At 33.7% G+C, this 24,041-nt stretch overlaps 2 protein-coding genes across 4 annotated transcripts; one reads left to right on the forward strand and one right to left on the reverse strand.

Moving 5' to 3' along the window:
• Positions 1-2,041: 2,041 nt before the first annotated feature.
• LOC116123522 (probable inactive receptor kinase At1g48480) lies at positions 2,042-4,669 on the forward strand. The gene is made up of 2 exons (XM_031409281.1): positions 2,042-3,590; positions 3,796-4,669. The coding sequence occupies exons 1-2, from the start codon at positions 2,243-2,245 to the stop codon at positions 4,422-4,424; spliced, it is 1,977 nt and encodes a 658-aa protein (XP_031265141.1). The 5' UTR covers positions 2,042-2,242; the 3' UTR covers positions 4,425-4,669.
• A 5,010-nt stretch (positions 4,670-9,679) lies between these two features.
• Positions 9,680-23,123, reverse strand: LOC116123528 (probable serine/threonine protein kinase IREH1). Of its 3 annotated transcripts, XM_031409288.1 has the most exons (18): positions 22,337-23,123; positions 16,998-17,062; positions 16,711-16,893; positions 15,232-16,614; positions 14,823-14,995; positions 14,405-14,651; positions 14,112-14,204; positions 13,890-14,030; positions 13,704-13,796; positions 12,882-13,086; positions 12,388-12,473; positions 11,957-12,045; positions 11,183-11,234; positions 11,013-11,069; positions 10,745-10,918; positions 10,555-10,632; positions 10,044-10,221; positions 9,680-9,952 (listed from the first exon to the last, which is right to left on the reverse strand). In XM_031409288.1, the coding sequence occupies exons 1-17, from the start codon at positions 22,977-22,979 to the stop codon at positions 10,141-10,143; spliced, it is 3,843 nt and encodes a 1,280-aa protein (XP_031265148.1). In that variant the 5' UTR covers positions 22,980-23,123; the 3' UTR covers positions 9,680-9,952; positions 10,044-10,140. The 3 variants fall into 3 exon arrangements, with proteins under 3 accessions (XP_031265148.1, XP_031265147.1, XP_031265146.1); XM_031409287.1 differs by lacking the exons at positions 9,680-9,952; positions 10,044-10,221; positions 10,555-10,632; ... (2 more) ...; positions 11,183-11,234; positions 13,704-13,796 and adding exons at positions 13,399-13,491; positions 13,585-13,655 and having other exon boundaries at positions 11,944-12,045; positions 13,961-14,030; positions 16,998-17,065; XM_031409286.1 differs by lacking the exons at positions 9,680-9,952; positions 10,044-10,221; positions 10,555-10,632; ... (1 more) ...; positions 11,013-11,069; positions 11,183-11,234 and having other exon boundaries at positions 11,944-12,045; positions 16,998-17,065.
• Between the last annotated feature and the right edge of the window lie 918 nt (positions 23,124-24,041).

Below are 24,041 nucleotides of genomic sequence, written 5' to 3' on the forward strand. Positions count from 1 at the left end.
TTTGTTAATTTTTAAACTTTTTTTATGAAGGTGTTTAGTTAAATTAATAAACTTAAAGGATTTAAAAATAGTTTAAGAAAATATAATAGTATTATGAAGATAATGAAATAAACAGTTATTTTGAGAATATGATTGAGAATAGGATATAAAATATTGAATCAAACGAACCCTTAACTTCTTCGAGAGGACCAAAATTATGATGTCGGTACTTTTTATTAATATCAAGTCAAATCATGTATAAATGTCGTAACTTTTGGTATGACCAAAGTTTTTCTTGCTCTTATCTATTTTGAATTTAAGAATAAATACAACTAAAACTAAATAAAAGTTTCGTATCACTTCGAATGAATCCAAAACCTCAAGTTTACGTTATTATTTCAAGTTGAGAAATAAGTTGTTCATACAATTTACCAACATAATAGAAAATTCATCTTTCTTATATAAGTGATAAAAGACTTATAAAAGTATACATTTTTTCAAATCAACCACCGTAATATATGTAGCTAAATAAGATGATAATAATATTAATTTAAAAGATGATTAAATCCTCTTGACTTGCTGCCTAATTGACCCTTTCAAGCATAATTTAATTAATTGTAACAAATTACTATAAAGAAATATTATAAAAATTCTTCCTTTACAGTAAGATATTTATTTCTTGCACGCTTTTTTATTTTATTTGAAATAATTTTGCTTTGATTTGCTCAACTACCCGTAGAAAAATATGTATATTTTGTATTATAATTAATTTTTTTGCACTTTGGTCCCCTTATTTTTCAAATCCAAAATAGAATACATATATAATTTTTTTTGCACTTTCGTCCTCTTATTTTTCATAAGAATAAACTTTCCATTATAATAAATTATGATTTTTCAATGTCATGTCTTAAAAAACTTGTCTCCATATAATAATAATTATTTGTATTAACTTTGTATAAAGAAAAATATCACGAGTTCGGGCTATTTCCAAGTTTAAATAGGTTTATTTACACGTTATTCATCTATATTTATCAAGTATTTAATGATTTATCCGTTGATTCTATATTGAGTAATACTATTGTTATCAAAGGATATGCACTTAATGACGTGATGCAATCTTGACTGTCGATTAATTATAAATTAATATTAATCGACGGTTAAGATTATATCACGTCATTCGATACACGAATTTGATGTGCATCCTTCAATAACTGTATTATTTTCTTTCTATATTACATCCATTTATATAGAAGAGTTTGTAGGGTGTTGTTATTATTATTTTTAATGTCAATAAAAATACAAAAGATATTATCTATTTTAGGATATTGTTGGAATTTTTAGACAACAAAATCAACATGTGTTGTCTGAAAAGCCCTTTTATTTTTCCCCAACATAACAAAATTCGGATAATCCCACAACAAATAAAATAATAACAGCTGTCTAAAAATTAAGAGCACAAAAGAGACAAAATACAAACCAAATCCGTAAAAAAAATAAAAAAAATAAAAAGAAAAAGACAAGCAAACTCATCCAAGTAAAATAATGTTTTAAAAAAGAACAAAGCTGAGTTGACTGTTATGTACAGCTAGGGTTCCCTTTTAACTATAGTATATAGTACAAGTTATGGGTCAATATCGATAAGACCCATGTGGTTTTAAAAATATTAAAGATAACCCTAAAGGTTCAAAATTGAGTACTTGAGTGTCTTTTTTATGCTTTTTAAAGTACAAAGAGTTTATTATTGTTTTGTAGGGTGTGCATAATTTATTTCAATTAAGTGTTTACCAACCTTAAGTTTAACCAAATAAAGTTATGTATGATGAAAATCTACACCAAACCATAAAATATAAATATTTCATAATAAATTTATTCAAATAAATTTTAACTAAATATATACCATTGGCCAATTAAACTTCAAAATAGATTGGATTTATTACCTTAATTATCAAAACCCAAATTTAAGTTTTTCAGATTTTTCAATAACTCCCCTAGGGGGTCCATTGCAAAATATTAGACCTTAGTAGAGTCTCCCTTACACTTAACTCTCCCAGCCTGTCTGTCTCCCTTTTACTCTTCACTCTCTACTGTCTTGATTTGAGCCTCCGCACACTTTATCTTCTTCTTCTTCCTCTACAGCTCATCCATGTCTTCTTCTTCTTCTTCTTCTTCTAATTCCTCTTCCTCTTCTTCTTCTTCTTCTTTACTTTAAAGCTCTCATAAACCGAAGCAAAAACGACCCACATTGCAGAAAAACTCATAAAAAATGAACCTTCATAACCTCTCCTTTCTTCTTCTTCTTCTTCTCTTCTTCTTTCATTTCCCTTCTTCAAAACCAGATCTCTCTTCCGACCGTGCAGCTCTTCTCGCCCTCCGCTCCTCGGTCGGCGGCCGTACGCTCTTCTGGAACGTCTCGCAAGCGAGTCCCTGCAACTGGACTGGTGTTCTTTGTGGACAGAACCGAGTAACGGTGCTCAGACTCCCCGGTGTAGCTCTGTCCGGAAAAATCCCACTTGGCATTTTCGGTAACTTGACCGCTCTCCGCACTATCAGCTTCCGTCTGAACTCTCTCTCCGGCCAACTCCCTTCTGATCTTGGTCTCTGTTCTAATCTCCGTAATTTATACATCCAAGGCAACCATTTTTCCGGCGAGATCCCCGAGTTTTTGTTCACTTTACATGGCCTTGTCCGGTTAAATCTCGCCAGTAACAATTTTTCCGGCGAGATCTCTTCTGGGTTCAACAATTTGACGAGGCTGAAGACTTTGTATCTCGAAAGCAACAGCCTTTCTGGTTCAATTCCCGAGTTCATGTTACCAAATCTTCAGCAACTTAACGTTTCAAACAATTTGCTAAACGGGACGATTCCGAAAGCCCTTCAAGCTTTCGGGTCAAGTTCATTTCTGGGTAATTCTCTTTGTGGGAAACCGCTTGAAGATTGCCCAAAAAGCGACAGTGTGATTGTTCCAAGTAAACCCATCGGTGGGGATAGCAATGAGAAAGGGAAAAAGAAGAAGCTTTCCGGCGGAGCAATTGCCGGCATTGTGATTGGATCCGTTTTAGGGTTTCTCTTAATTGTAATGATTTTGATGATTTTGTGTAGAAAGAAGAGCAGCAAGAGAAGCAGGTCAGTTGACATTGCTTCATTGAAGCAACAAGAAGCTGAACTTCATGGAGAGAAAGGAACTGTTGGGGAGGTGGATAATGGTGGTGGGTACTCGGTTTCGGTGGCGGCGGCTGCAGCCGCGGCAATGGCGGGAAGTGCTAAAGGGGAAGTGAATGGTAACAGTGATGGTCCTAAAAAGTTAATATTTTTTGGAAATGGAGGGAGAGTTTTTGATTTGGAAGATTTGTTAAGGGCTTCTGCGGAAGTTCTTGGAAAAGGGACTTTTGGTACTGCATATAAAGCTGTTTTGGAGATGGGAACTGTGGTGGCTGTGAAGAGATTGAAGGATGTAACAATTTCTGATAGAGAATTCAAGGAGAAAATCGATGCCGTTGGCGCAATGGATCATCAAAATTTAGTCCCTCTTCGAGCTTATTATTATAGCAGAGATGAGAAACTTCTTGTTTATGATTTCATGCCAATGGGAAGCTTGTCTGCACTTTTACATGGTGAGTTCAAATCATGGCTTTGCCTTTCAGATTTTGTGCTTTTGGTTTTGTTTAGTTCAAGTTTTTGCTTTCATGAATTGAATGATTGATCAAATTAGTGACTTTTTTATAAGCATCAAATTTTGTTTGAACCAAACTCCATGAACAAAAGCATCAATTTTGATTGGTTTCATAAGTATTTTGCATCTTGTTTTGAACATTTTAGGAAACAAAGGAGCAGGTAGGACTCCATTGAATTGGGAAATCAGGTCAGGCATTGCGCTGGGAGCTGCCCGTGGCATCGAATATCTGCACTCTCAAGGCCCTAATGTCTCCCATGGAAACATAAAATCATCGAACATTCTGCTAACGAAATCTTATGATGCGCGAGTCTCTGATTTCGGCTTAGCGCACCTCGTTGGCCCTTCCTCTACCCCCAACCGGGTAGCCGGCTATCGTGCACCAGAGGTCACTGATCCTCGCAAAGTATCCCAGAAGGCTGATGTCTATAGCTTTGGTGTGCTGCTCTTGGAGCTTCTCACCGGAAAGGCCCCAACTCATGCCCTCTTGAATGAGGATGGCGTCGATCTTCCCAGATGGGTGCAGTCCATCGTTAAAGAGGAGTGGACTTCAGAGGTTTTCGATCTCGAGCTCCTCAGGTACCAGAACATTGAAGAGGAGATGGTTCAGCTCTTGCAGCTCGCCATAGATTGCACGGCGCAATACCCTGACAACCGCCCTTCAATATCCGAAGTAACAAGGCGTGTCGAGGAGCTATGTCGTTCGAGCATTCGAGAAGAACAAGATCCTCAGCCTGATCAGTTGATCAATGCAGATGATGCACCTTCACTATGAGTAGTTACTGAAAATTCATCCCAGAATTACAATGTTGGTTTTACTTGTATGTCTGATTTGGAGCCATCAATCTTCATTGTTTCATTAGGAGCCAACTGTTTTTCATCTTCATTATTAGTCCTTGTTGCACTAGATTTTTTTTTTTTTTTTTTTTTTTAAATTTTAATTTCCATTAATAGTTTGAGGTGGAAACCTGTTCAAATTGTTCTTGTTGGGTGGAAAGATGGTGGTTGTAATTATTGTCAGATTTGCTTTTGCTTTTAGCTTTTGCTTTTTGATGCTTACTTTTGATCTGTTCTGGTTGAGATGTTTAAGATGTTGGTTGCAAGTTGCACCTTGCACCGCGTTTCTCTGAGCAATTTCATAAAACAATAGAATAATAATAATTTTTAAATTATGTTTTTCGATATATGTACATTCGTTCAATCTCTTTTTCGAGTTTTTGGGTTTAAATCTTGGGTCATTTATCAGAATAATATCGTGGCTTACCAAGTTTTTTTAGTTTATAGAACGTTCAATAGATACCGAGAATTAGTTGACAGACACGCAAAGTTGGCTTGAACATCCTGATTATCTAAAAAAAAAAAAAAAAAGTACAAAAATCATAATACCTGCAAGCTATATACGGTGATATAAGTTAAATCCATTATCTTTCGATTTGAGTTTTCATTTATAGATTGATATAGTCTAAAATAAATGAATACGAAGAAAGACTTTTCATTTATAGATTGATATAGTCTAAAATAAATGAATACGAAGAAAGACTTATAGCATCTCTAAAATACTCTTTATATTATCCAAACTCTTTATTATAAAGAGTTTATCCATAGAAACAACAGTTCAACAGACTCTTTATTCTTTAAATATAAATTAAAGAATGAGTTTGACTCTCCACATTTAGGAAGTCAAATTTCACTCTTTAACCTAATTTTAAATAATAAATAACATATTTTTTATGCATTTTATTTATGATTTATCTCTTATTCAGTTTCTTTCTTAAAAAAAAAAACATATTCTCTCTCCTAAAATTTAAAAAGTCTATTGGATTTGAATAAAAAATTTGTTCTTTATATTTAAAAATCAATAAAGATGTTCTTTAAAATAAAGAACACCATTTGAGATGCTTTTATATACGCAAAGGTAAATCACAAACGTCAATTAATCTATTTAGGTCTATTGAACACCATACAAACGCAGTTACTTTCCACTATTAGAACACTAAGAATTTGGATAATTAGCCCACATGACTAAAGGCTAATTATCCAAATTCTTACGGTGATATCTGTTAAATCCATTATCTCTCGATTTGAGTTTTCATTTATAGATTAATATAGTCTAAAATAAATGAATACGAAGAAAGATTTAGAGCATTTTCAAATGACTCTTTATATGACTTAAACTCTTTATGAGTTTGACTCTCTATACTTAGAGAGTCAAATTTCACTCTCTATCATAATTTTAAATAATAAATTACAAGTTTCTATACATTTTATTTATGATTTATCTCTCCTATTAAGTTTCTTTCTTTAAAAAAACATATTCTCTCTTTTAAAATTTAAAGAGTCTGTTAGATTTGAATAAAAAATTTGTTCTTTATATTTAAAAATCAATGAAAATGCTCTTTAAAATAAAGAACACTATTAAAGATGCTCTTATGTACGCAAAGGTAAATCACAAACGTCAATTAATCTATTTAAGTCTATTGAACACCGTACAAGCGCGGTCACTTTCCACTATTAGAACACTAAGACTTTGGATAATTAGCCCACATGACTAAAGGCTAGTGGTTAGAATAAACATGTTGTGCTGTTGCTCTTTTTGTCAGTGCCCAAAGTAAATTTGCAGTCTTAACTCTTCTTGGTATGTGTTTGGGTTGGGAAACCCTAAGAGTCAGGTTTGATTTTGTTAACTTTCATTTTCCAAGAAAAGTTTTATTCTTTGTTCAATGATTTAGCATCCTACAAAGTATGCTTAAAAGAAAGTGATGTCTCTTTTACTTTTTTTACATTCATTTTTATCTTTACAATTCTACATGGGAGCATAAATTATACCTATATGTTATACATATACGTATACGTATACGTATGCTCTTTTATTAAATAAATAAATATTTTTAATCTAAAAAAGTGTAATGTTTTCTCTTTCTGGCTAGTATACTTGCGAAATAAACAGTAAAACTCGNGCTTAAGATGTTGGTTGCAAGTTGCACCTTGCACCGCTATTCTCTGAGCAATTTCATAAGACAATAGAATAATAATAATTTTTTAATTATGTTTTTCGATATATGTACGTTCGGTCAATCAAATCATATAAATCCATTGTGAAGGAGGTTTGTTCTCTTTTTCGAGTTTTTGGGTTTAGATCTTGGGTCATCTATCACAATAACATCGCGGTTTACCGAGTTTTTTTAGTTTGTAGAGCGTTCGATAGATCCCGAAGATTAGTTGACGGACACGCAAGTTGGATTGAACACCCTGATTACCAAAAAAAAAATAATAATAATACAAAAATCACAGTATCTGCGAGCAGCTATATACGGTGATATAAGTTAAATCCATTATCTCTCGATTTGAGTTTTCATTTATAGATTGATATGGTCTAAAATAAATGAATACTAAGAAAGACTTGGAGCGTCTCTAAATGACTCTTTATAAAGAGTTTATCCATAAAAACAAGAATGCAACAGACTCTTTATTTTTTAAATATAAATTAAAGAGTGAGTTTAAATCTCCACATTTAGAGAGTCAAAATTTATGCTCTATCCTAATTTAAATAATAAATTACAAATTTCTATGCATTTTATTTATGATTTCTCTCTCCTACTCAGTTTCTTTCTTTAAAAAAAAAACATTTTCTCTCTTTTAAAATTTAAAGAGTCTATTGGATTTGAATAAAAATTTTATTCTTTATATTTAAAAATCAACGAAAATACTCTTTAAAATAAAAAATACCATTAGAGATAGTCTTATACACGTAAAGGTAAATCACAAACGTCAACTAATCTATTTAGGTTTATTGAACATCGTACGAGCGCGGTCACTTTCCAACTATTAGAACACAAAGACTTTGGATAATTAGCCCACATGACTAAAAGTCTTACACCGGAAGGGTAGTGGTTAGAATAAACATGTTGTGCTGTTGATCTTTTTGTCAGTGCCCAAAGTAAATTTGCAGTCTTACCTCTTCTTGGTATGTGTTTGGGAAACCCTAAGAATCAGGTTTGATTTTGTTAACTTTCATTTTCCAAGAAAAGTTTTATTCTTTGTTCAATGATTTAGCATCCTACAAAGTATGCTTAAAAGAAAGTGATGTCTCTTTTACTTTTTTACATTCATTTTTATCTTTACAATTCTACATGGGAGCATAAATTATACCTATATGTTATACATATACGTATACGTATACGTATGCTCTTTTATTAAATAAATAAATATTTTTAATCTAAAAAAGTGTAATGTTTTCTCTTTCTGGCTAGTATACTTGCGAAATAAACAGTAAAACTCATATAGATATGACAAATTTATACATGTAAATGAGTATACAAAAATTGGGCTCATTCCTATCTGTAAAAACATTGAAAACAACGAGGTGAATACTATTTGCTCAATAAGTAAACCCGTTAAGCTACTCTTCTTTTTCCGTTGTTCAGATTCTAAATTTCTTTCCTTACAAACATTTCTCTCTTCTCTGTTCTTTTCTATTCTTTCTCTTTGTTCTTTCTTTATTCTTTCTTTTTATTCTTTCTCTCTCTTTTTTTTTTTCTTTTTGTTTACTTTTTAACTGAATTGTAACTAGAAAAGGGTTTATGAGTGACTAATTATATATTTTTACTAAAAAAAAATCATAATTTATTTTTGAAATTATCATGAAAAACCCCTTATAAAATTAATACATTTATATGATAGAAAAAACTTAAGATAGTGGTAGTACCAAGTTCCTATATGAGTATAAAAACTTTATGGTGGACCAAAGTTTTGATTTTTAAAATATAAAAGAAAAAAGTGGTCCTATGTGGGTGAATGATAGTCTATATTTTGGTAGCATCCAATGCTTCAATTTTGTTTTTGTTTTATAATACAAAGTAAATAAAATAAAATAAAATAAAATGTTACACTTTTGTCACCTTCTCTTGTGTATTTTTGTGGGTTTGGATAAATACAAAATTCTTCATCACATGATACAAAAGTTAAGACATTCATGCCAGTTTATCTACAAAATGGATACCAACTACCAGTAACTTTCTATAAATAATTAATTGTCTTTTCAAATTGGGCACTTTTTATTTATTTACTTTAATCTTTTTACCCAAATCACATAAATAATTGGATCAAAGTTTTTTTGTTTTTTGTTTTATATTTAATAGAAGGGATTAAGTTTGAAACTCATATATCAGTAACTCAAATAGTTAGGATTAATTAGAGAGAGTGTAAATGGACGCATTGTTTTAAAACCCAGACTAGAAGATAAACCGTTTTGTTGCCCGAGCTACAGGTCAACCGGTCCAACCGATTAGACCGATGATGTCAGCGATAATTTCATTTTTAAAAAATTATTATTAATCCCTCAAATTTTAATATATTACAAAAGTTCCCCTAAAGAGTTCAAATTAGTTGCTAAAATTTTTATTTATTTCAAAAATACCCCAAAAGTTACCAATTAATCCCTAAACTTTTAACATATCTCCAAAACACCCCTATAAAAGTACCATTAACCCTTATAATTTTAAAATATTATAAAAACCCCCCTAAGACCTGAACTGGACCGAAAAAACTGCCAGGTCTTGGTCCGAACAACCAGTCCAATCCGATTTTTAAAACAGAGAATAGATTTACGATCTCATATTTGATTCCCCATCTGAACATACCCGGTTTAAGTGAATGCTTTGAAGAAAATAAAAAGGATTGAGTTTAATAAACAAAAAAAATAGTTTTATTTGTAATTTTAATTATTGAAATATGAAATTCATATTTTTGTGACTTTTGAAATTTGAATTTGAATTTTATTTCCTCTCCATTTGGTAAACCCATTTGCATTAATTTATTTTTGCCTTTATATAATACAACTTTGTCTTACATAACATTACGTTTTATGGTTGGTGAGCCACATGTCACAATTATATTGGTTGGATAATTTTTTCTTCTGACATTTTACATTCTTACCCTTATCTTGTTCAAATTCATTAAGAATAGGATTTACAGTAGAATTATAAAATACTTAACAGAAACTTTAACAGGAATAGGATCATAGTAGAAGACTTGACAGAAACTAAGGAGCTTTCAAAATTTGAGCAATATTTTTACAAGGGTTTAAACATAAATGAGGGGATGTGTTCTCATTGCTATGGATTCAAAAATCACAGAGTAAATTCATAAGCCAAAACAGAATTATAAGTTAGAAACGTTTTGCACTTCTCAGCTCAAACAAAAATCAACAGTAAAAATTGAAACCCCAGTTGGAGTTTTTTAACTTTTTTACCTATAACAAGAAAGACCACATCCCGAACGCAGCTTCTGTCGCGAGTTTTCTATCTGGAAAAATGCAGAACTCAAAACGGGTTATAAATGACAGTGGAGATAAAGAAAGATGAAGTGGGAGTTGTGAGAGTTTGAGATACCATACATGTACAAAGGTATACAAACAATGCCGGTGAATCGGTACATCCTCATCCATACAATGTCAAAAGCTGATTCCAGCTTCTGATACGAAGATACAGTTGCTATGCATTAGGGTTTTTCGGATCATCCTTCCAACCCTTTGAAAGCAGATCATAGTTGATTGATGCAAGCTGGGAAAGATTCTAATAGCCAAAAGCAAAGGAAAGCAAGTTAGAATTGTAAAAACGAGATTTAAAAAAGGGTAAATTTGGAGGTGGGTTGTTTCTGAGGGAAGGGGTTAAAAAGAGGAGGACAGGGAGACGGCACCAAACTTGAATTATATGAAACAAAAACAAACGGTATAGATTAGCCATGAAGGAAAATAGAATTCATCAACATAACATAGGGCTAAACGGCAATGATCAATGGGCCCGTTCTCAAAAGGCTAGCTATAAGTTATAGCTAAATTCTATTATATAGCAAATTGCACCAAGTCATTGTTAACTGAATTTTAACGACAGTGGTTAAGAGAATACCTTGAATGAGAAATTACTGAAGGAGTAATTGACAGACGAGCCAGATTCGAACTCTGCAAGACCTCCACATTCATCTCCCTGTTTACATTGTTGTTCAAGAGCAAGTCAACCCCACAATACACATACATAAAGAACCTAAAAGTTCTACAGATCAATTTCCAAAACTATGCTACTTTTTAGGATGCAATACCACTTCTTCTTGGCGATTACTCAGGCAACTACTGCTGCCACTTAAGCTATCAGCATCACTGGAGTCCTCAAAGTCACTCGCTGGATATGCATGGTCATCTGAAGTATTCCATGAGTAGCGACTAGTGAAGTAACTGGTATCAAGTGCACTCTCTGAAGTGGGAACAAATGCAGCCTGTGAAAAGTGACAGCTCACACGGTTTGGTCAATCAAAGACCTTAAATTATAAGAGTGCATCATATGTCTACAAATGAATAGAAAATTACTACCTTCTGCCTGGCCAACGTGTCCCAGTTGATATCTTTGAAGAAGATATGCTGCTTCACCTGCATGATAAGATTTCTCTTCCATTACTTCAGTTTCTAAAAAAAGTAGCAAACATGAATTCCAAAATAATGAAAAAAGAAGCACAAAAACTTTAACTAAGAACCGAAATCACCTCTGATGCTCCTCCAGCTCCAAGTCTCAGATGTGGATCTTCGGTCAATAATCTGTAAAAGTGACACATCAAGAACCATAAGATACTTCAGAAAGCTTTATCAAATTCATAGAACCAGAAGTCTATCTCGGCCATACACCCACACATTAACTCTTATCCAAAGAAAAGGCACGTTGTACAAAGTTAGCAGAAGTAATAAAATGAATTTAAGACATAACATGTTATAAGCAAGAAATCATGAATCTTAAAAATTCCCTAATATAAATTTTCATGAGCCTACATTTTTAACAGTCAATTGCATACCAACACACAGTTTAACTGAGAAATTTCTATTAAGAAAAAAAGAAGATTCTCATGTTTTCCCATGTTAGCCTCCATAGAATCTTTATTAGATAAATTAATGAACCAAAAAAATAGGAGAGATGTAGGCAAATAACAGGCTAATAAGCACAAAAGGTGCACAACCCACTATCATACAAAGGAATTAATAAAATCATCGAAACAGGAGTCGATTATCAAACTTAGGCAGGTCACTTTGAAATTTCAATTTAGCATCAACGAAGGAATAAAATACTAACTGATAAATTTTCAATGATTAAGTTTTTTTCTGGACAAGGGCCATATTAAAGTCACTCATATCTAATATAATTATAAACAATAATTGGTCAGATGATACAGCAGTGAGCAGTCCTTATTACACATATGATACCCTGATGGTATGTATTTCAACACAAATGTCTGAAAGCAATACTTGGTAACCAATGATTTTCTTACCGATCAATAAGATCTTGTGCTTCAGCGCTTATTTCATCGGGTACGCTAGGCCAGGGTATTTTACGGTTCAGAATATTATCAAATATTTGCTGGAATCAAAACACACAATAAGAATTGGGACGAACTGAGAACTGATTCAATGGGAAAAAAGGGAATTAAGATGTAAACTAATGTTTTAACTCTCTCAATACATATACGCCGAGCACAATAAGTCCCTACCCATCGACTAAGGATTTTAAACATCTTGAATTCTTTGTCTAATAATACCACAAAAATAAGGACAAATCAAAAAATAAATATAGAAATATATACCCCAAAAAAACTTTAAAACAAAAAAACTAAAAGGAAGATGCTGAGAAAATATAAACACGTCAAAGAACCAGTAGAAAAGTAATTGAACCACGACTTGAAACAGTTGAGGAGCAATTAACCTGAGGATGCTCCGCATTAAAGGGTGGTATGCCGACAATTAGTTCAAATAGAATGACACCCACTGACCACCAATCCGCTGTTGTGCCTGAAATAATTTTATAACACAGAAACTCCTTAACATTATTTACAAGTAAGCATCACATGATGAAAAAAGCATCAGCTGATTAGATATATACTAAAAATGTAGTAGTCAGGTGCCCACTATGGTTTTAAAATTGCAAGATATTTCATTGTTTGCAGTAATGTTATAGCTAAATTGAAAAACATTTTAACCCATGATTAATCGTTTGGATCAAACATAACTGAGCTTTTAGGCATAAATATCCCTTCAAGGATGACACACTATTTAACACCATGTTCAACTGTAATATGAAATAAACAGATAAAGAATATTATAACTTTCAGGAATAAATGTTCCTTCAAGGATGATGACAGTTTAACACCAAGTTCAACTACAATACAAATAAACTGATAAAGAAGATCATAGACAAACCATGTCCAGTTCCCAAAAGTATCTCTGGTGCCAAATAATCAGGTGTGCCCACAGCAGAACGTTTCTTCCGCCTTTCTCGCTGATGCTCTGATACGGTCAACTGCGGCTCATCATCCTCCATTATTGATGTGCCACTAACTGCTGGACCAGATAAATCATCTGTGCTGTTGATGAGACCAACTTTGGAAAGCCCAAAGTCTGTCAACTGCCAGATGGAATGAAAGATGACTTCTAAGTTTAAATTTAGAAAAAAACAAAAAGAAATGCAAACCATCAAAAAAAGCAAATTGGGACCAAAAAGAAAAGGAAAATACAGAACAAATTAGAACCATACAAAAAAATAAATTACAATAATTGATGTCTTGCTTCTAGACAGCCTAAGGCTTTGTATGCCAACATGATCAGGTATTAACGTTACATGCAACCTAAAAATCATCATATTTAAAATTACAAAAACAAAATATTATCGAAAAAGACACACCTCATATAAGCAAGGAAAAATTGAAAAACTAGTTACCTTGATATGACCATCATGTGCAATCAACAAATTATCAGGCTTCAAATCACGATGAACCACGCGAAGAGAATGTAAATATTCCAAAGCAAGCACCTGGGACCCACAAAAAAAAGGGAACAGAATGTTCACATCTAAGAGTTGAACCATAAAGAAGCAACAAAAAAACTCCAAAATGAGAAAACTTACAACTTCAGCAATGTATACACGAGCAACATCTTCATCTAAGCAGCCTAAATTTCTCAACAATGAATATAAATCTCCTCCATTCAAATACTCCATCACAAGGTACAAGTTCTCACNGTTACCTTGATATGACCATCATGTGCAATCAACAAATTATCAGGCTTCAAATCACGATGAACCACGCGAAGAGAATGTAAATATTCCAAAGCAAGCACCTGGGACCCACAAAAAAAAGGGAACAGAATGTTCACATCTAAGAGTTGAACCATAAAGAAGCAACAAAAAAACTCCAAAATGAGAAAACTTACAACTTCAGCAATGTATACACGAGCAACATCTTCATCTAAGCAGCCTAAATTTCTCAACAATGAATATAAATCTCCTCCATTCAAATACTCCATCACAAGGTACAAGTTCTCACGGCATGTAAACGAATAGAAGAACCGAACCTGATACAGCTTCCACTCAAGTTAAAACAGGAAAAGAATTTCCAATTCAAGTAAAATTCTTTGCAAGCTAGAACTGCTCACCACAAATGGATTGCGGACAGAAATCAATATATCACGTTCTGCTAATATACTTTCAACTGCATTCTTCCGGATCATATCTGCCTTTTTAAGAACCTAACAAAATGGCAAAAACGGCAGTTATATGCAGACTGATAAAAAAACAACTCTATATTTAATAGGTCTTATAATAATCAAACAAATTACAGCAAATCAGTAAAGATATTTATGCTTATTTAATGCAGTAAAAATTAATAAATGTGGACCTTCTAAGCAGAAGCACAGGAAAAAACAATAATAATATAGCAATCAAGTACCTTTATTGCAAAAAGATCCCCTGTGGTTCTCTTTTTCGCCAAGAAAACCCGCCCAAATGCCCCACGACTAATTGGTTTTATTATCTCAAAATCATCTATCGAGGTACGATCCTTAGAAGAATGTATAGGACTTGTTCTCAAGCTACGAACAACATCATCTTCCAAAGGAGCATCTTCTTCAATTACAGTACTACTTATATCAACTTTGTCATCATCCACCAGCTCACAGAGCTGCAAATACTTCTCCCTACATTGTCATAATTCACTATGCTAAGCACAACGAAATTCCATTCAGATTATTTAAAGGCCATTGTTACAAAAGTTCCTTAACAAAAATGTCAACCAACCTTTTGAGTGGAAAGGTAAGTGTGAGCATGTCTTAATAAAAATTCAACAAATAAAGCAGCAAAACACTCACCGAATCAGCTTCTCAATACGAGTCCCAAAGGTCTCCACTGTGAGTGCATCGAACTTCCTACGGTCAATGACAACCCTTAAGTCTTCAAGACAAGTTAGCAAATACTGAATGGACCTTTCATCATTCAATGGTGTAGTTGCCGAACATCTTGCAATATCAGCAAGTTCATTCATCTGCATAATCCAGAAGGAAATTTAGCTCATCACCACCAACATTTGAACTAATATACAAAATCATCATTGAATACTAGCAAGTACTATGGCACAAATGAGCCAAGAAATACATACTATATTTATACATAGTAGCAATATTCCACTTGTAGAAAATAAGTTGTAGTCGGTACCACAATCTTATTAATAAGTTGTAAAGTATATCAACTTTTTATATAAATTAAAAGACAGAAAAATACCTGTGGAAAATCATCATGCTCAGAGTAAGTACCCTTTCCAGCCAATAACAAATCTATTTGACTAGTCCTAGGTGTCAATAAAGGAGACCTTGGAGTCATGCTACCTGCAGATGATGTTGTCATTCCTTGGTCTGATTTTGGACCAAAACGAGTTTTACATGACATGGACGGTAAACCCTTCAGGTCATCCATAAAAACAGAATTATCAGCTTCAGGAACATAGTCAAGCATGTCCTCCGAACCCCTCCGAGACCAATCACTGAATTTTGGAGAGAGAACATCAGATTCTTCAGTCACACTCGAATTTGAAACCTTTGCTACATCTGGGCTTCCTACAACCGCCTGAGGGATATCCTTCTGTCCAAAGGATTCCATCATCTTCTCAAGGGTTTCTGAGATTCTGACAAGTCGTTCATTGACACTTAGACCCTTTTGGTCACATCGATCAGCAATTGCACAAATTCTGGAGTGATCTTCCACATGTAAGGTTGGAACCTCTTCCTCACAAATACGACAAATTATTGAACTACTATCATCAGAAATATTTTGCTGGTCTCCCCAATAACCCCAAGAAGCTTTGTGTTGGTGCTTGGATGAATGTTCCAAGTTTTCTTTAGGAGGAGGAAGCTCGGGTGGCTTAGAAGCTGTCACATCCACATCAGATTTTCCTCTTCTGTGGTTTGAGGGTTTCAAAAGTTCATTCTTACTTTCAGTCTGCTCCTTTGATGTAGGACTTTCCTTGATCTTTCCAACTGGAGATGGAAGTTTCTTCCAAGAGGACATTCGATCCCTGCTTGCAGGAGAATCCAAGTTCTTTGCAGTGTCATCAGTGGGACAAAGAATGTTACCCTCTGGAAAAACAGGCTCTTTCTTCCAATCCATGCCACGTTGCTCCTGACTATAAGATTTCCTGGCTGAAGCTGCCTTGGAGGCCTTCACAGTACTGGGAACTTTTGCATCCCTTCCAATGCCTTGAGTAATTCGTTTATCTGCTGAATGCAGGACCCTAGACTGACGAAGCTGCAAGACATTTACATCCTCTGCCAACCCACTTTCCTTGTGGAACTGCAACAATCTAGTACACCTTGTGAGAATGAAAAGCATTTTGGTATGAAGTTGCTTTAGCACACCAGGCGGAAGTTCCTGACGCCTATCATCCAATTCCTGTACTATGCCTTCACACTGAAGCCAAAACTCTCCAGGTGATGTCATAGCACAGCTCCTAGCCAAAACCAGCAAGTCCTCAATGGTTTCCTGCCAGTCAGGATGAGTTTCTGCATTTTTTTCAAGAATTCCAACCAGATCCCCAGCGAAAACAGCCAGATCAGAGTTCACTTCTTCCTTTGCTTTGTCAAATTTTGCCCGAATAACAACCAAGATCTCCTGTATATAATAGCAAACTTTTTAAATCCAGTGACTTCTAAAGCACAATCCATCCATAACCTGCAAGGAAATATAACACAAGAGAAACCAAAGTACCTCCAGATTATTTATGCCTCGAGGCTTCATAAATGGGAAAGGCCGTACACCTTTAGAGTTTAATTCGTGGGAGAAACTTTTGATATCAGCAGGAAACCTCTTTCTTGGAGCACTTGTCACACGAAGTATAGCTTGAAATCGGGGAGATTCAGACTCCTTTGGGTTTTCACAATCATATGAAGTCTACAAAACAAATATCAAACTTCAACAAAATTGTAAAAAACAATAAGTAAGAAAAATACCTAAGAATTCAAGAAGAGTATCAATGAAGATCCTTTCAACAATACCTCTGGTGTACAGAGTTCTGAACTTCTTAATACCCCAGTATGGCCCCATGATGATTCATATCGCCCTGCTAAAGTGATTCAAGGCGTCAAAAAGAATTTAGGGAAAGAAAGCTGATACATTTTCCATTCACTTTTAGAGTGTTAGCTGAAAGCATTTTTTCAAACTGGCACCCGTGTCTAAAGCAAGGATACACCACAAGGAAGCCATTGTAGAGAAATTTGCAAACAAAAGCAAATGCAAAAAATACATGAAAAAGAAAGTTGGAAGCAACCCCAGAAATGCATAATAACTTGGACTGGGTATTGTCTCCTTCGGGTAGGAAAACAATGAAGATGATGCAAATTAATTAAATATAGTCCTTTTCAAATGTCCACTCACATATAGCTTTCGTACAGAATTTCAATCCCGTTTTCTTCATGTTGGCCATGACAAGAAAAGAACTATACACTGGTTTAGAAATCAGCTTCTTGTTTCTTGGAAATAATTTTAAGACTCAATTACTAGCCATAAAGTAACAAGTCTAAGATGGCAATCGTTTTCTTCCTCCGAAATCAGAATAGAACTAAATTGATTTATTATCTAAATAGATCTGAATGAATGAATTTGAATAATATGAATGAATTTTTAATTTATAGGGTAATAAAATTGTTAAGTTGTTTTGTTTTTCAAATAAAAAGATTTGAAAATGGACATTTTGACATATATATGTCCACTTGATATTAAACGTCCTATTCTTTAATTAATTTTTATGTTATATTATTTAAGTTTTATAAACTTAAAAGTAAATATCAATGAAAGTAAAAACCTAGTTGAACTAAAATACTTGATCAAGAAGTTTAACATAATAAGAAATGTACGGACTTGCAAATGAAACAATGTTGACATTCTATGAAGAAAGGTCTAAAAAAGGTTTAATAAAATGGGCAGAGATGTGATATTAACCAAGGATAATATTGCCAAAACAATTAATACAAACTATACAAACGTTTTTCATCAAGTGAAAAGTAAAAAAAAAAAAAAAAAAAAAAAAGTTTTTTTAACTCGCTTAATTTTAGCAAAAAAGTCTTTGTTAAGGTAAAAAGCAAACAACTGAAATGATTCAAATTCAGTTAATTTAGCCTTAAGTTGAAAAAACAAATAAGCCCCAAGTTGATATCATAGACCAACTAAACAGAGTAAAAGGCAGACCAAGATACACTCAGTCAAAAGCATTGGACTGTTACCATATGCATCTCAAACTCAAATTGCATAGCATGAAAAAAAAAATAATAATAATAATAGAGTAGAACCTACCTAAAATAATATTGTATAAATTAATAACCTGTCTACATAAACAAAAAATCTAGCCATAAATTTGATTAGATAAATTAATAAACATTAGAAAATAATAAGCATTGAGATATAATTTACAGATTCTAAGCATTTATCTAATAGAAGCATGTTTAATCGATCTATATATTTCCAACAGTAGTGATCAAGTGTAAATTTCTTTCTTTCTACTTTGGGCTAACTTGTCTCACATAATAACATGTCTAAAATAATAAAATTTTCTAAACCTACAAAAATTATAGGTTTCACAGGATAACAATATCATCACCATTTCTAGAATAGTTTTATTTCCCCATTAAGGTAAGAAAGAAAAACGAGCAAGAAATAATAAGGAAACAAGGATAAAGAAACCATAACAAAATCATATATCCATGTTTTGTTTTCTTTCAATTCGTAAATTGTTACTCCCTTTACAAGTCTACGTGATATTGTAGTTCAATTATAAATCATAAGCACTCCACAAAAAAGTCCATGGAAAATAATAACACTAATATAGATATATAGATATATAGATATATATTAATGGCTTGGGAGCTTTCCTCAGAAATAAGGGTTAAATTAATATGGCTGCCTCAACCCTCATAAACTAAGGGTTCAATTGATACAGCAACCTTAAACCGAGCTTATGGAAGTACATCCTGTCTTCTTGGAAGATGTATGGGTTAGTAAGACAACACTTGGTGACCTAGGTTACACACATTGCCAACTCGGCATATATCTCTCCATTGATAGATATAATGGATGCCTCTTCTCCTCCACACAGGCAGAACCTTATGCTTCCGATCTCTTTTTATGTTAATTTACCATATAAAGTGTTAATTTAAGTATAGAAAGTATTGTAATTAAGTTCTAGTGCAATGTAAGTTCCTCCATCGTGCCCTTATCCCACTTTCCTTACCATAGAAATGGGCAAAATTAGGTTGTATCTACCCATTGATTTGAATAAGACTTTATTTTTGTGTTAAACAATAGAGACACCAAACTCCTATAACTATTTTTTTAACATTGTAATCAGGTTATGGTTACCATAAACCACAAACTCTTGCTTTTTCTAGTCTTCAAACAAAGCTCACTCTCATCATGACTTGGATATTCAAAAAGATGGCTTTTCCCAATGGAAGAGAAGTAATAACATTCATTCACGCGCGTTTATAATGAATAGAGCACTAGCTGAAATGAGAGGCATAAAGAGGAATTGCTCCAAAATAGCAATCTTTCTTTGGAAACTTGATACACTAAAGACTGATATCAGCACATTGTCCCTTGGTAGCTGAAAACATTAACCACAGTACAAAAGAATGCCTCAAATGATATGAAAGATCACCAAATATTCAGTCCCAAAAGAATCCAAATTTTTAACATTCTTCTCCTTCCTAGCATATTAAACTAACTGATCTCCCAGATAATTCACACATTTAAATTATTCTAACTCCCTAAATTCTTGAAGTTACTCTGATATATTTAGTAAAGTGGATAGCTAGAACTATCCTGTAATTGAGAAAAGAAATTAAATAAAAGACGTTCTACCAACTCGGAATAAGTTGGCACATGGCAATTCTTTTAGATTGCCATGCGATGTGGCTCTCTCAAGGAGTATGGCTCATTACATCTCAGACCACATATCTTCTCTTTCCCTTTGTTTCTTCATTGATATATTTATACTCCTTGATTTGTAATTCTCCTCCTTAGCATAAAAAACTAACTGCTCTTCCCAAATAATCCNCAATATCATCACCATTTCTAGAATAGTTTTATTTCCCCATTAAGGTAAGAAAAAAAAACGAGCAAAAAATAATAAGGAAACAAGGATAAAGAAACCATAACAAAATCATATATCCATGTTTTTGTTTTCTTTCAATTCGTAAATTGTAACTCCCTTTACAAGTCTACGTGATATTGTAGTTCAATTATAAATCATAAGCACTCCACAAAAAGGTCCATGGAAAATAATAACACTAATATGGATATATAGATATATAGATATATATTAATGGCTTGGGAGCTTTCCTCAGAAATAAGGGTTAAATTAATATGGCTGCCTCAACCCTCATAAACTAAGGGTTCAATTGATACAGCAACCTTAAACGGAGCTTATGGAAGTACATCCTGTCTTCTTGGAAGATGTATGGGTTAGTAAGACAACACTTGGTGACCTAGGTTACACACATTGCCAACTCGGCATATATCTCTCCATTGATAGATATAATGGATGCCTCTTCTCCTCCACACAGGCAGAACCTTATGCTTCCGATCTCTTTTTATGTTAATTTACTATATAAAGTGTTAATTTAAGTATAGAAAGTATTGTAATTAAGTTCTAGTGCAACGTAAGTTCCTCCATAGTGCCCTTATCCCACTTTCCTTACCATAGAAATGGGCAAAATTAGGTTGTATCTACCCACTGATTTGAATAAGACTTTAATTTTGTGTTTAACAATAGAGACACCAAACTCCTATAACTATTTTTTTAACATTGTAATCAGGTTATGGTTACCATAAACCACAAACTCTTGCTTTTTCTAGTCTTCAAACAAAGCTCACTCTCATCATGACTTGGATATTCAAAAAGATGGCTTTTCCCAATGGAAGAGAAGTAATAACATTCATTCACGCGCGTTTATAATGAATAGAGCACTAGCTGAAATGAGAGGCATAAAGAGGAATTGCTCCAAAATAGCAATCTTTCTTTGGAAACTTGATACACTAAAGACTGATATCAGCACATTGTCCCTTGGTAGCTGAAAACATTAACCACAGTACAAAAGAATGCCTCAAATGATATGAAAGATCACCAAATATTCAGTCCCAAAAGAATCCAAATTTTTAACATTCTTCTCCTTCCTAGCATATTAAACTAACTGATCTCCCAGATAATTCACACATTTAAATTATTCTAACTCCCTAAATTCTTGAAGTTACTCTGATATATTTAGTAAAGTGGATAGCCAGAACTATCCTGTAATTGAGAAAAGAAATTAAATAAAAGACGTTCTACCAACTCGGAATAAGTTGGCACATGGCAATTCTTTTAGATTACCATGCAATGTGGCTCTCTCAAGGAGTATGGCTCTTTACATCCCAGACCACATATCTTCTCTTTCCCTTTGTTTCTTCATTGATATATTTATACTCCTTGATTTTTAATTCTCCTCCTTAGCATAAAAAACTAACTGCTCTTCCCAAATAATCCCACACGTTTCCTTTATTATAACTTCCTAGATTCTTGAACATGTTTAGCTCTAATATATTAAATAAAGTGTATCACTAGAACTATCCTGTAAAGCAAATGAAGAAAAGGCGTTCCACCGACTCGGAGTTACTTGGCATCTGGCAACCATTTTAGATTGCCATCCACGTAATTCTCTCGAGGGATAAAGCGCATTACATACCAGACCACATATCTTCTCTTTCCCTTTCATTTCTTTACTAATAAATTTATATCCCCTCCTTCTTAGCAAAATAAACAAACTAATCTTCGCAATTAATCCCTCACATTTCGGTTATTCTTAATTCCTAGATTCTTGAACATGTTTAAGATTGTCACTCTTACTTTAGCATATTAAATGAAGTGAATCACTAGAACTATCCTATAATTGTGAAAAGCAAGGCGTTCCACCGACTCGAAGAAACTTGGCACTGGGCAATCATTTCAGATTGCCATCTATAGAACTCTCTCGAAGGGTAAGGCTCATTATGTCCTCACCCACATGTCTTCTCTTTCACTTATAATAAGTTTATACTTTCTAACAAGAGTAAAGCTCATTCGCCGCCTGAGTAATAAGTTGATTCTTTCATCTAATCAGAGATTATGGTTTCATCTATTAACAGTAAAGCTCATTACGTCCCTGACTAAATGAATTTATACTTTCTATTAAAAATAAACGTTCATCTACTAACAGTAACGCTCATCACTTCCTCTAACTAGCTGTCATTTCCTTCGTTTTCCTCTACTTAAATAAGTTTTATTTTTCTTCGTTATCTGAAATTTCTCAAACAAAACAAAAATTACCTGCTTCAGATGATGATTCGCCGCTCTGCAACCGGGACTTCGCCAGCAAACTCGGGCTCTGTTCTCGAGACTGCCCACTAATCGACCCGCCATCGCCGCCAACACTCTCATTAAACCCCATTTTCTTCTTTCCACTCCCACTTCCACTCGCCAAAGATTTTCCCGAACTCAAATTCCCATCTCCGCCGCCCCTCGACAAATTACTTGCTGCCGCTTTATCTCCCTTAAAACTAAAGAAACTCTCCTGCGGCAACGGCCCCGACCGCGTCTTTATCCGATTCAGCCCCAGCGACGACGCCAGAATCGGCGACACCGCACTCGCCACCTCCTTCTGCTTAGTCGGAGACGACTTCGTAGTAGTAGTCGAGGTCGACACAGTCGGCGTTAAACTACTCGTCGTTTCCTTTCCTTTAACTTCCTTCTTCTTGACTCCATCTTTGACTTGGGTTTGCCTGCACGAGACGCCACCGAAGCTCGAAGTAGTGGAACTTGCGATCTGGGTCGGGTCGTCTTTAGAACCGGATTTCGGTTTCTTCTTGTCGGATCCGATCGGGGAGTTGGATCCGAAGGATCGAGGGGAGTTGGATCCATCGGAGTCGGAGGATTTCTTGGAAGAGAAGAAGAGTTTGCTCTTGAACACCATTGTTAAGGTTAATTAGAGAGTGATTTTGAGCAGCCTAGAATGTTACATATGCCGGGCTCTGAAAGAAACATTGAAGAAGACGAAAACAGAAGAAATGGAAAATTTGAAGTGGGTTTTGGGATTGGACAAATTTTTTTTTTTTTTTTTTTTGGGATTTTTGGAAGACTGCGAAAAGGGGGAGAAAGAAACGGAGTGGAAGCAAAATGGGGGAAGAAAAAAATATTTTGAGTCAAGTGGAGTTCATTTATAATTTCTTTTTAACTGTTATTTTTTTACTAGAGGGCAAATAAGTAAATTGCTATTTACATTAAATAAAATTGTATTTATCTTCTAATAAATAAAATTTAAATTATAAAGTTATAACATTTGCAAAAAAAAAATCATATTATAAAGTTTTATATTTTATAATAATACACATTCTGATTTATCGTTGTTATAGAGATTTTTGTTATTTTAAAAACTTTATAAAGATTTACGTAATTAAATAAAATTAGAGAGTTTACAGGTTTCGTGTTCGATATTATAAATTTGTCGTTCCATGTTTCTAGTCAAATGTAACTTCCACAACTACCAACCCATTAACTAATTTTTTTCTTTCTTTTTCCTAATCTGCTTATCTTGTTTCTTCCTAGCATCGACATCTTCTTCTTTATTAATAATTGGTCAATGTTAGTTTTATGATTGAAGCCGTAGTCAAAGTTTTGGTATTTTTTTGTCCTATTGCATCGAAGAATTGCTTGATTTTTTAATATCGAAAATAAATAAATAAAAATGAGTCAAAATAAAATATCTTTACAAGAATATTCCCACGAGATCTCAAATTGTAATATCGAAATCTAATCATAGATTGAGAATTCAATATATATCTCAAATATATTAATATTAATAAAAACAAATAAATACATTATTATGAGATGAAGAAAAAATTATATGCTATGAAAATATACCACAAATTTCACACTCAAATCAACCCATGGGCCTGGTCAAACTCCATCACAAGTGGAACTTAATCAAACCATGGGCCTAGTCAAAGTCCACCATAACTGGACCATAATCAACCCG

The sequence above is a fragment of the Pistacia vera genome, unplaced genomic scaffold, assembly GCF_008641045.1.
Source record: "Pistacia vera cultivar Batoury unplaced genomic scaffold, PisVer_v2 Contig143, whole genome shotgun sequence".
Classification (NCBI taxonomy): domain Eukaryota; kingdom Viridiplantae; phylum Streptophyta; class Magnoliopsida; order Sapindales; family Anacardiaceae; genus Pistacia; species Pistacia vera.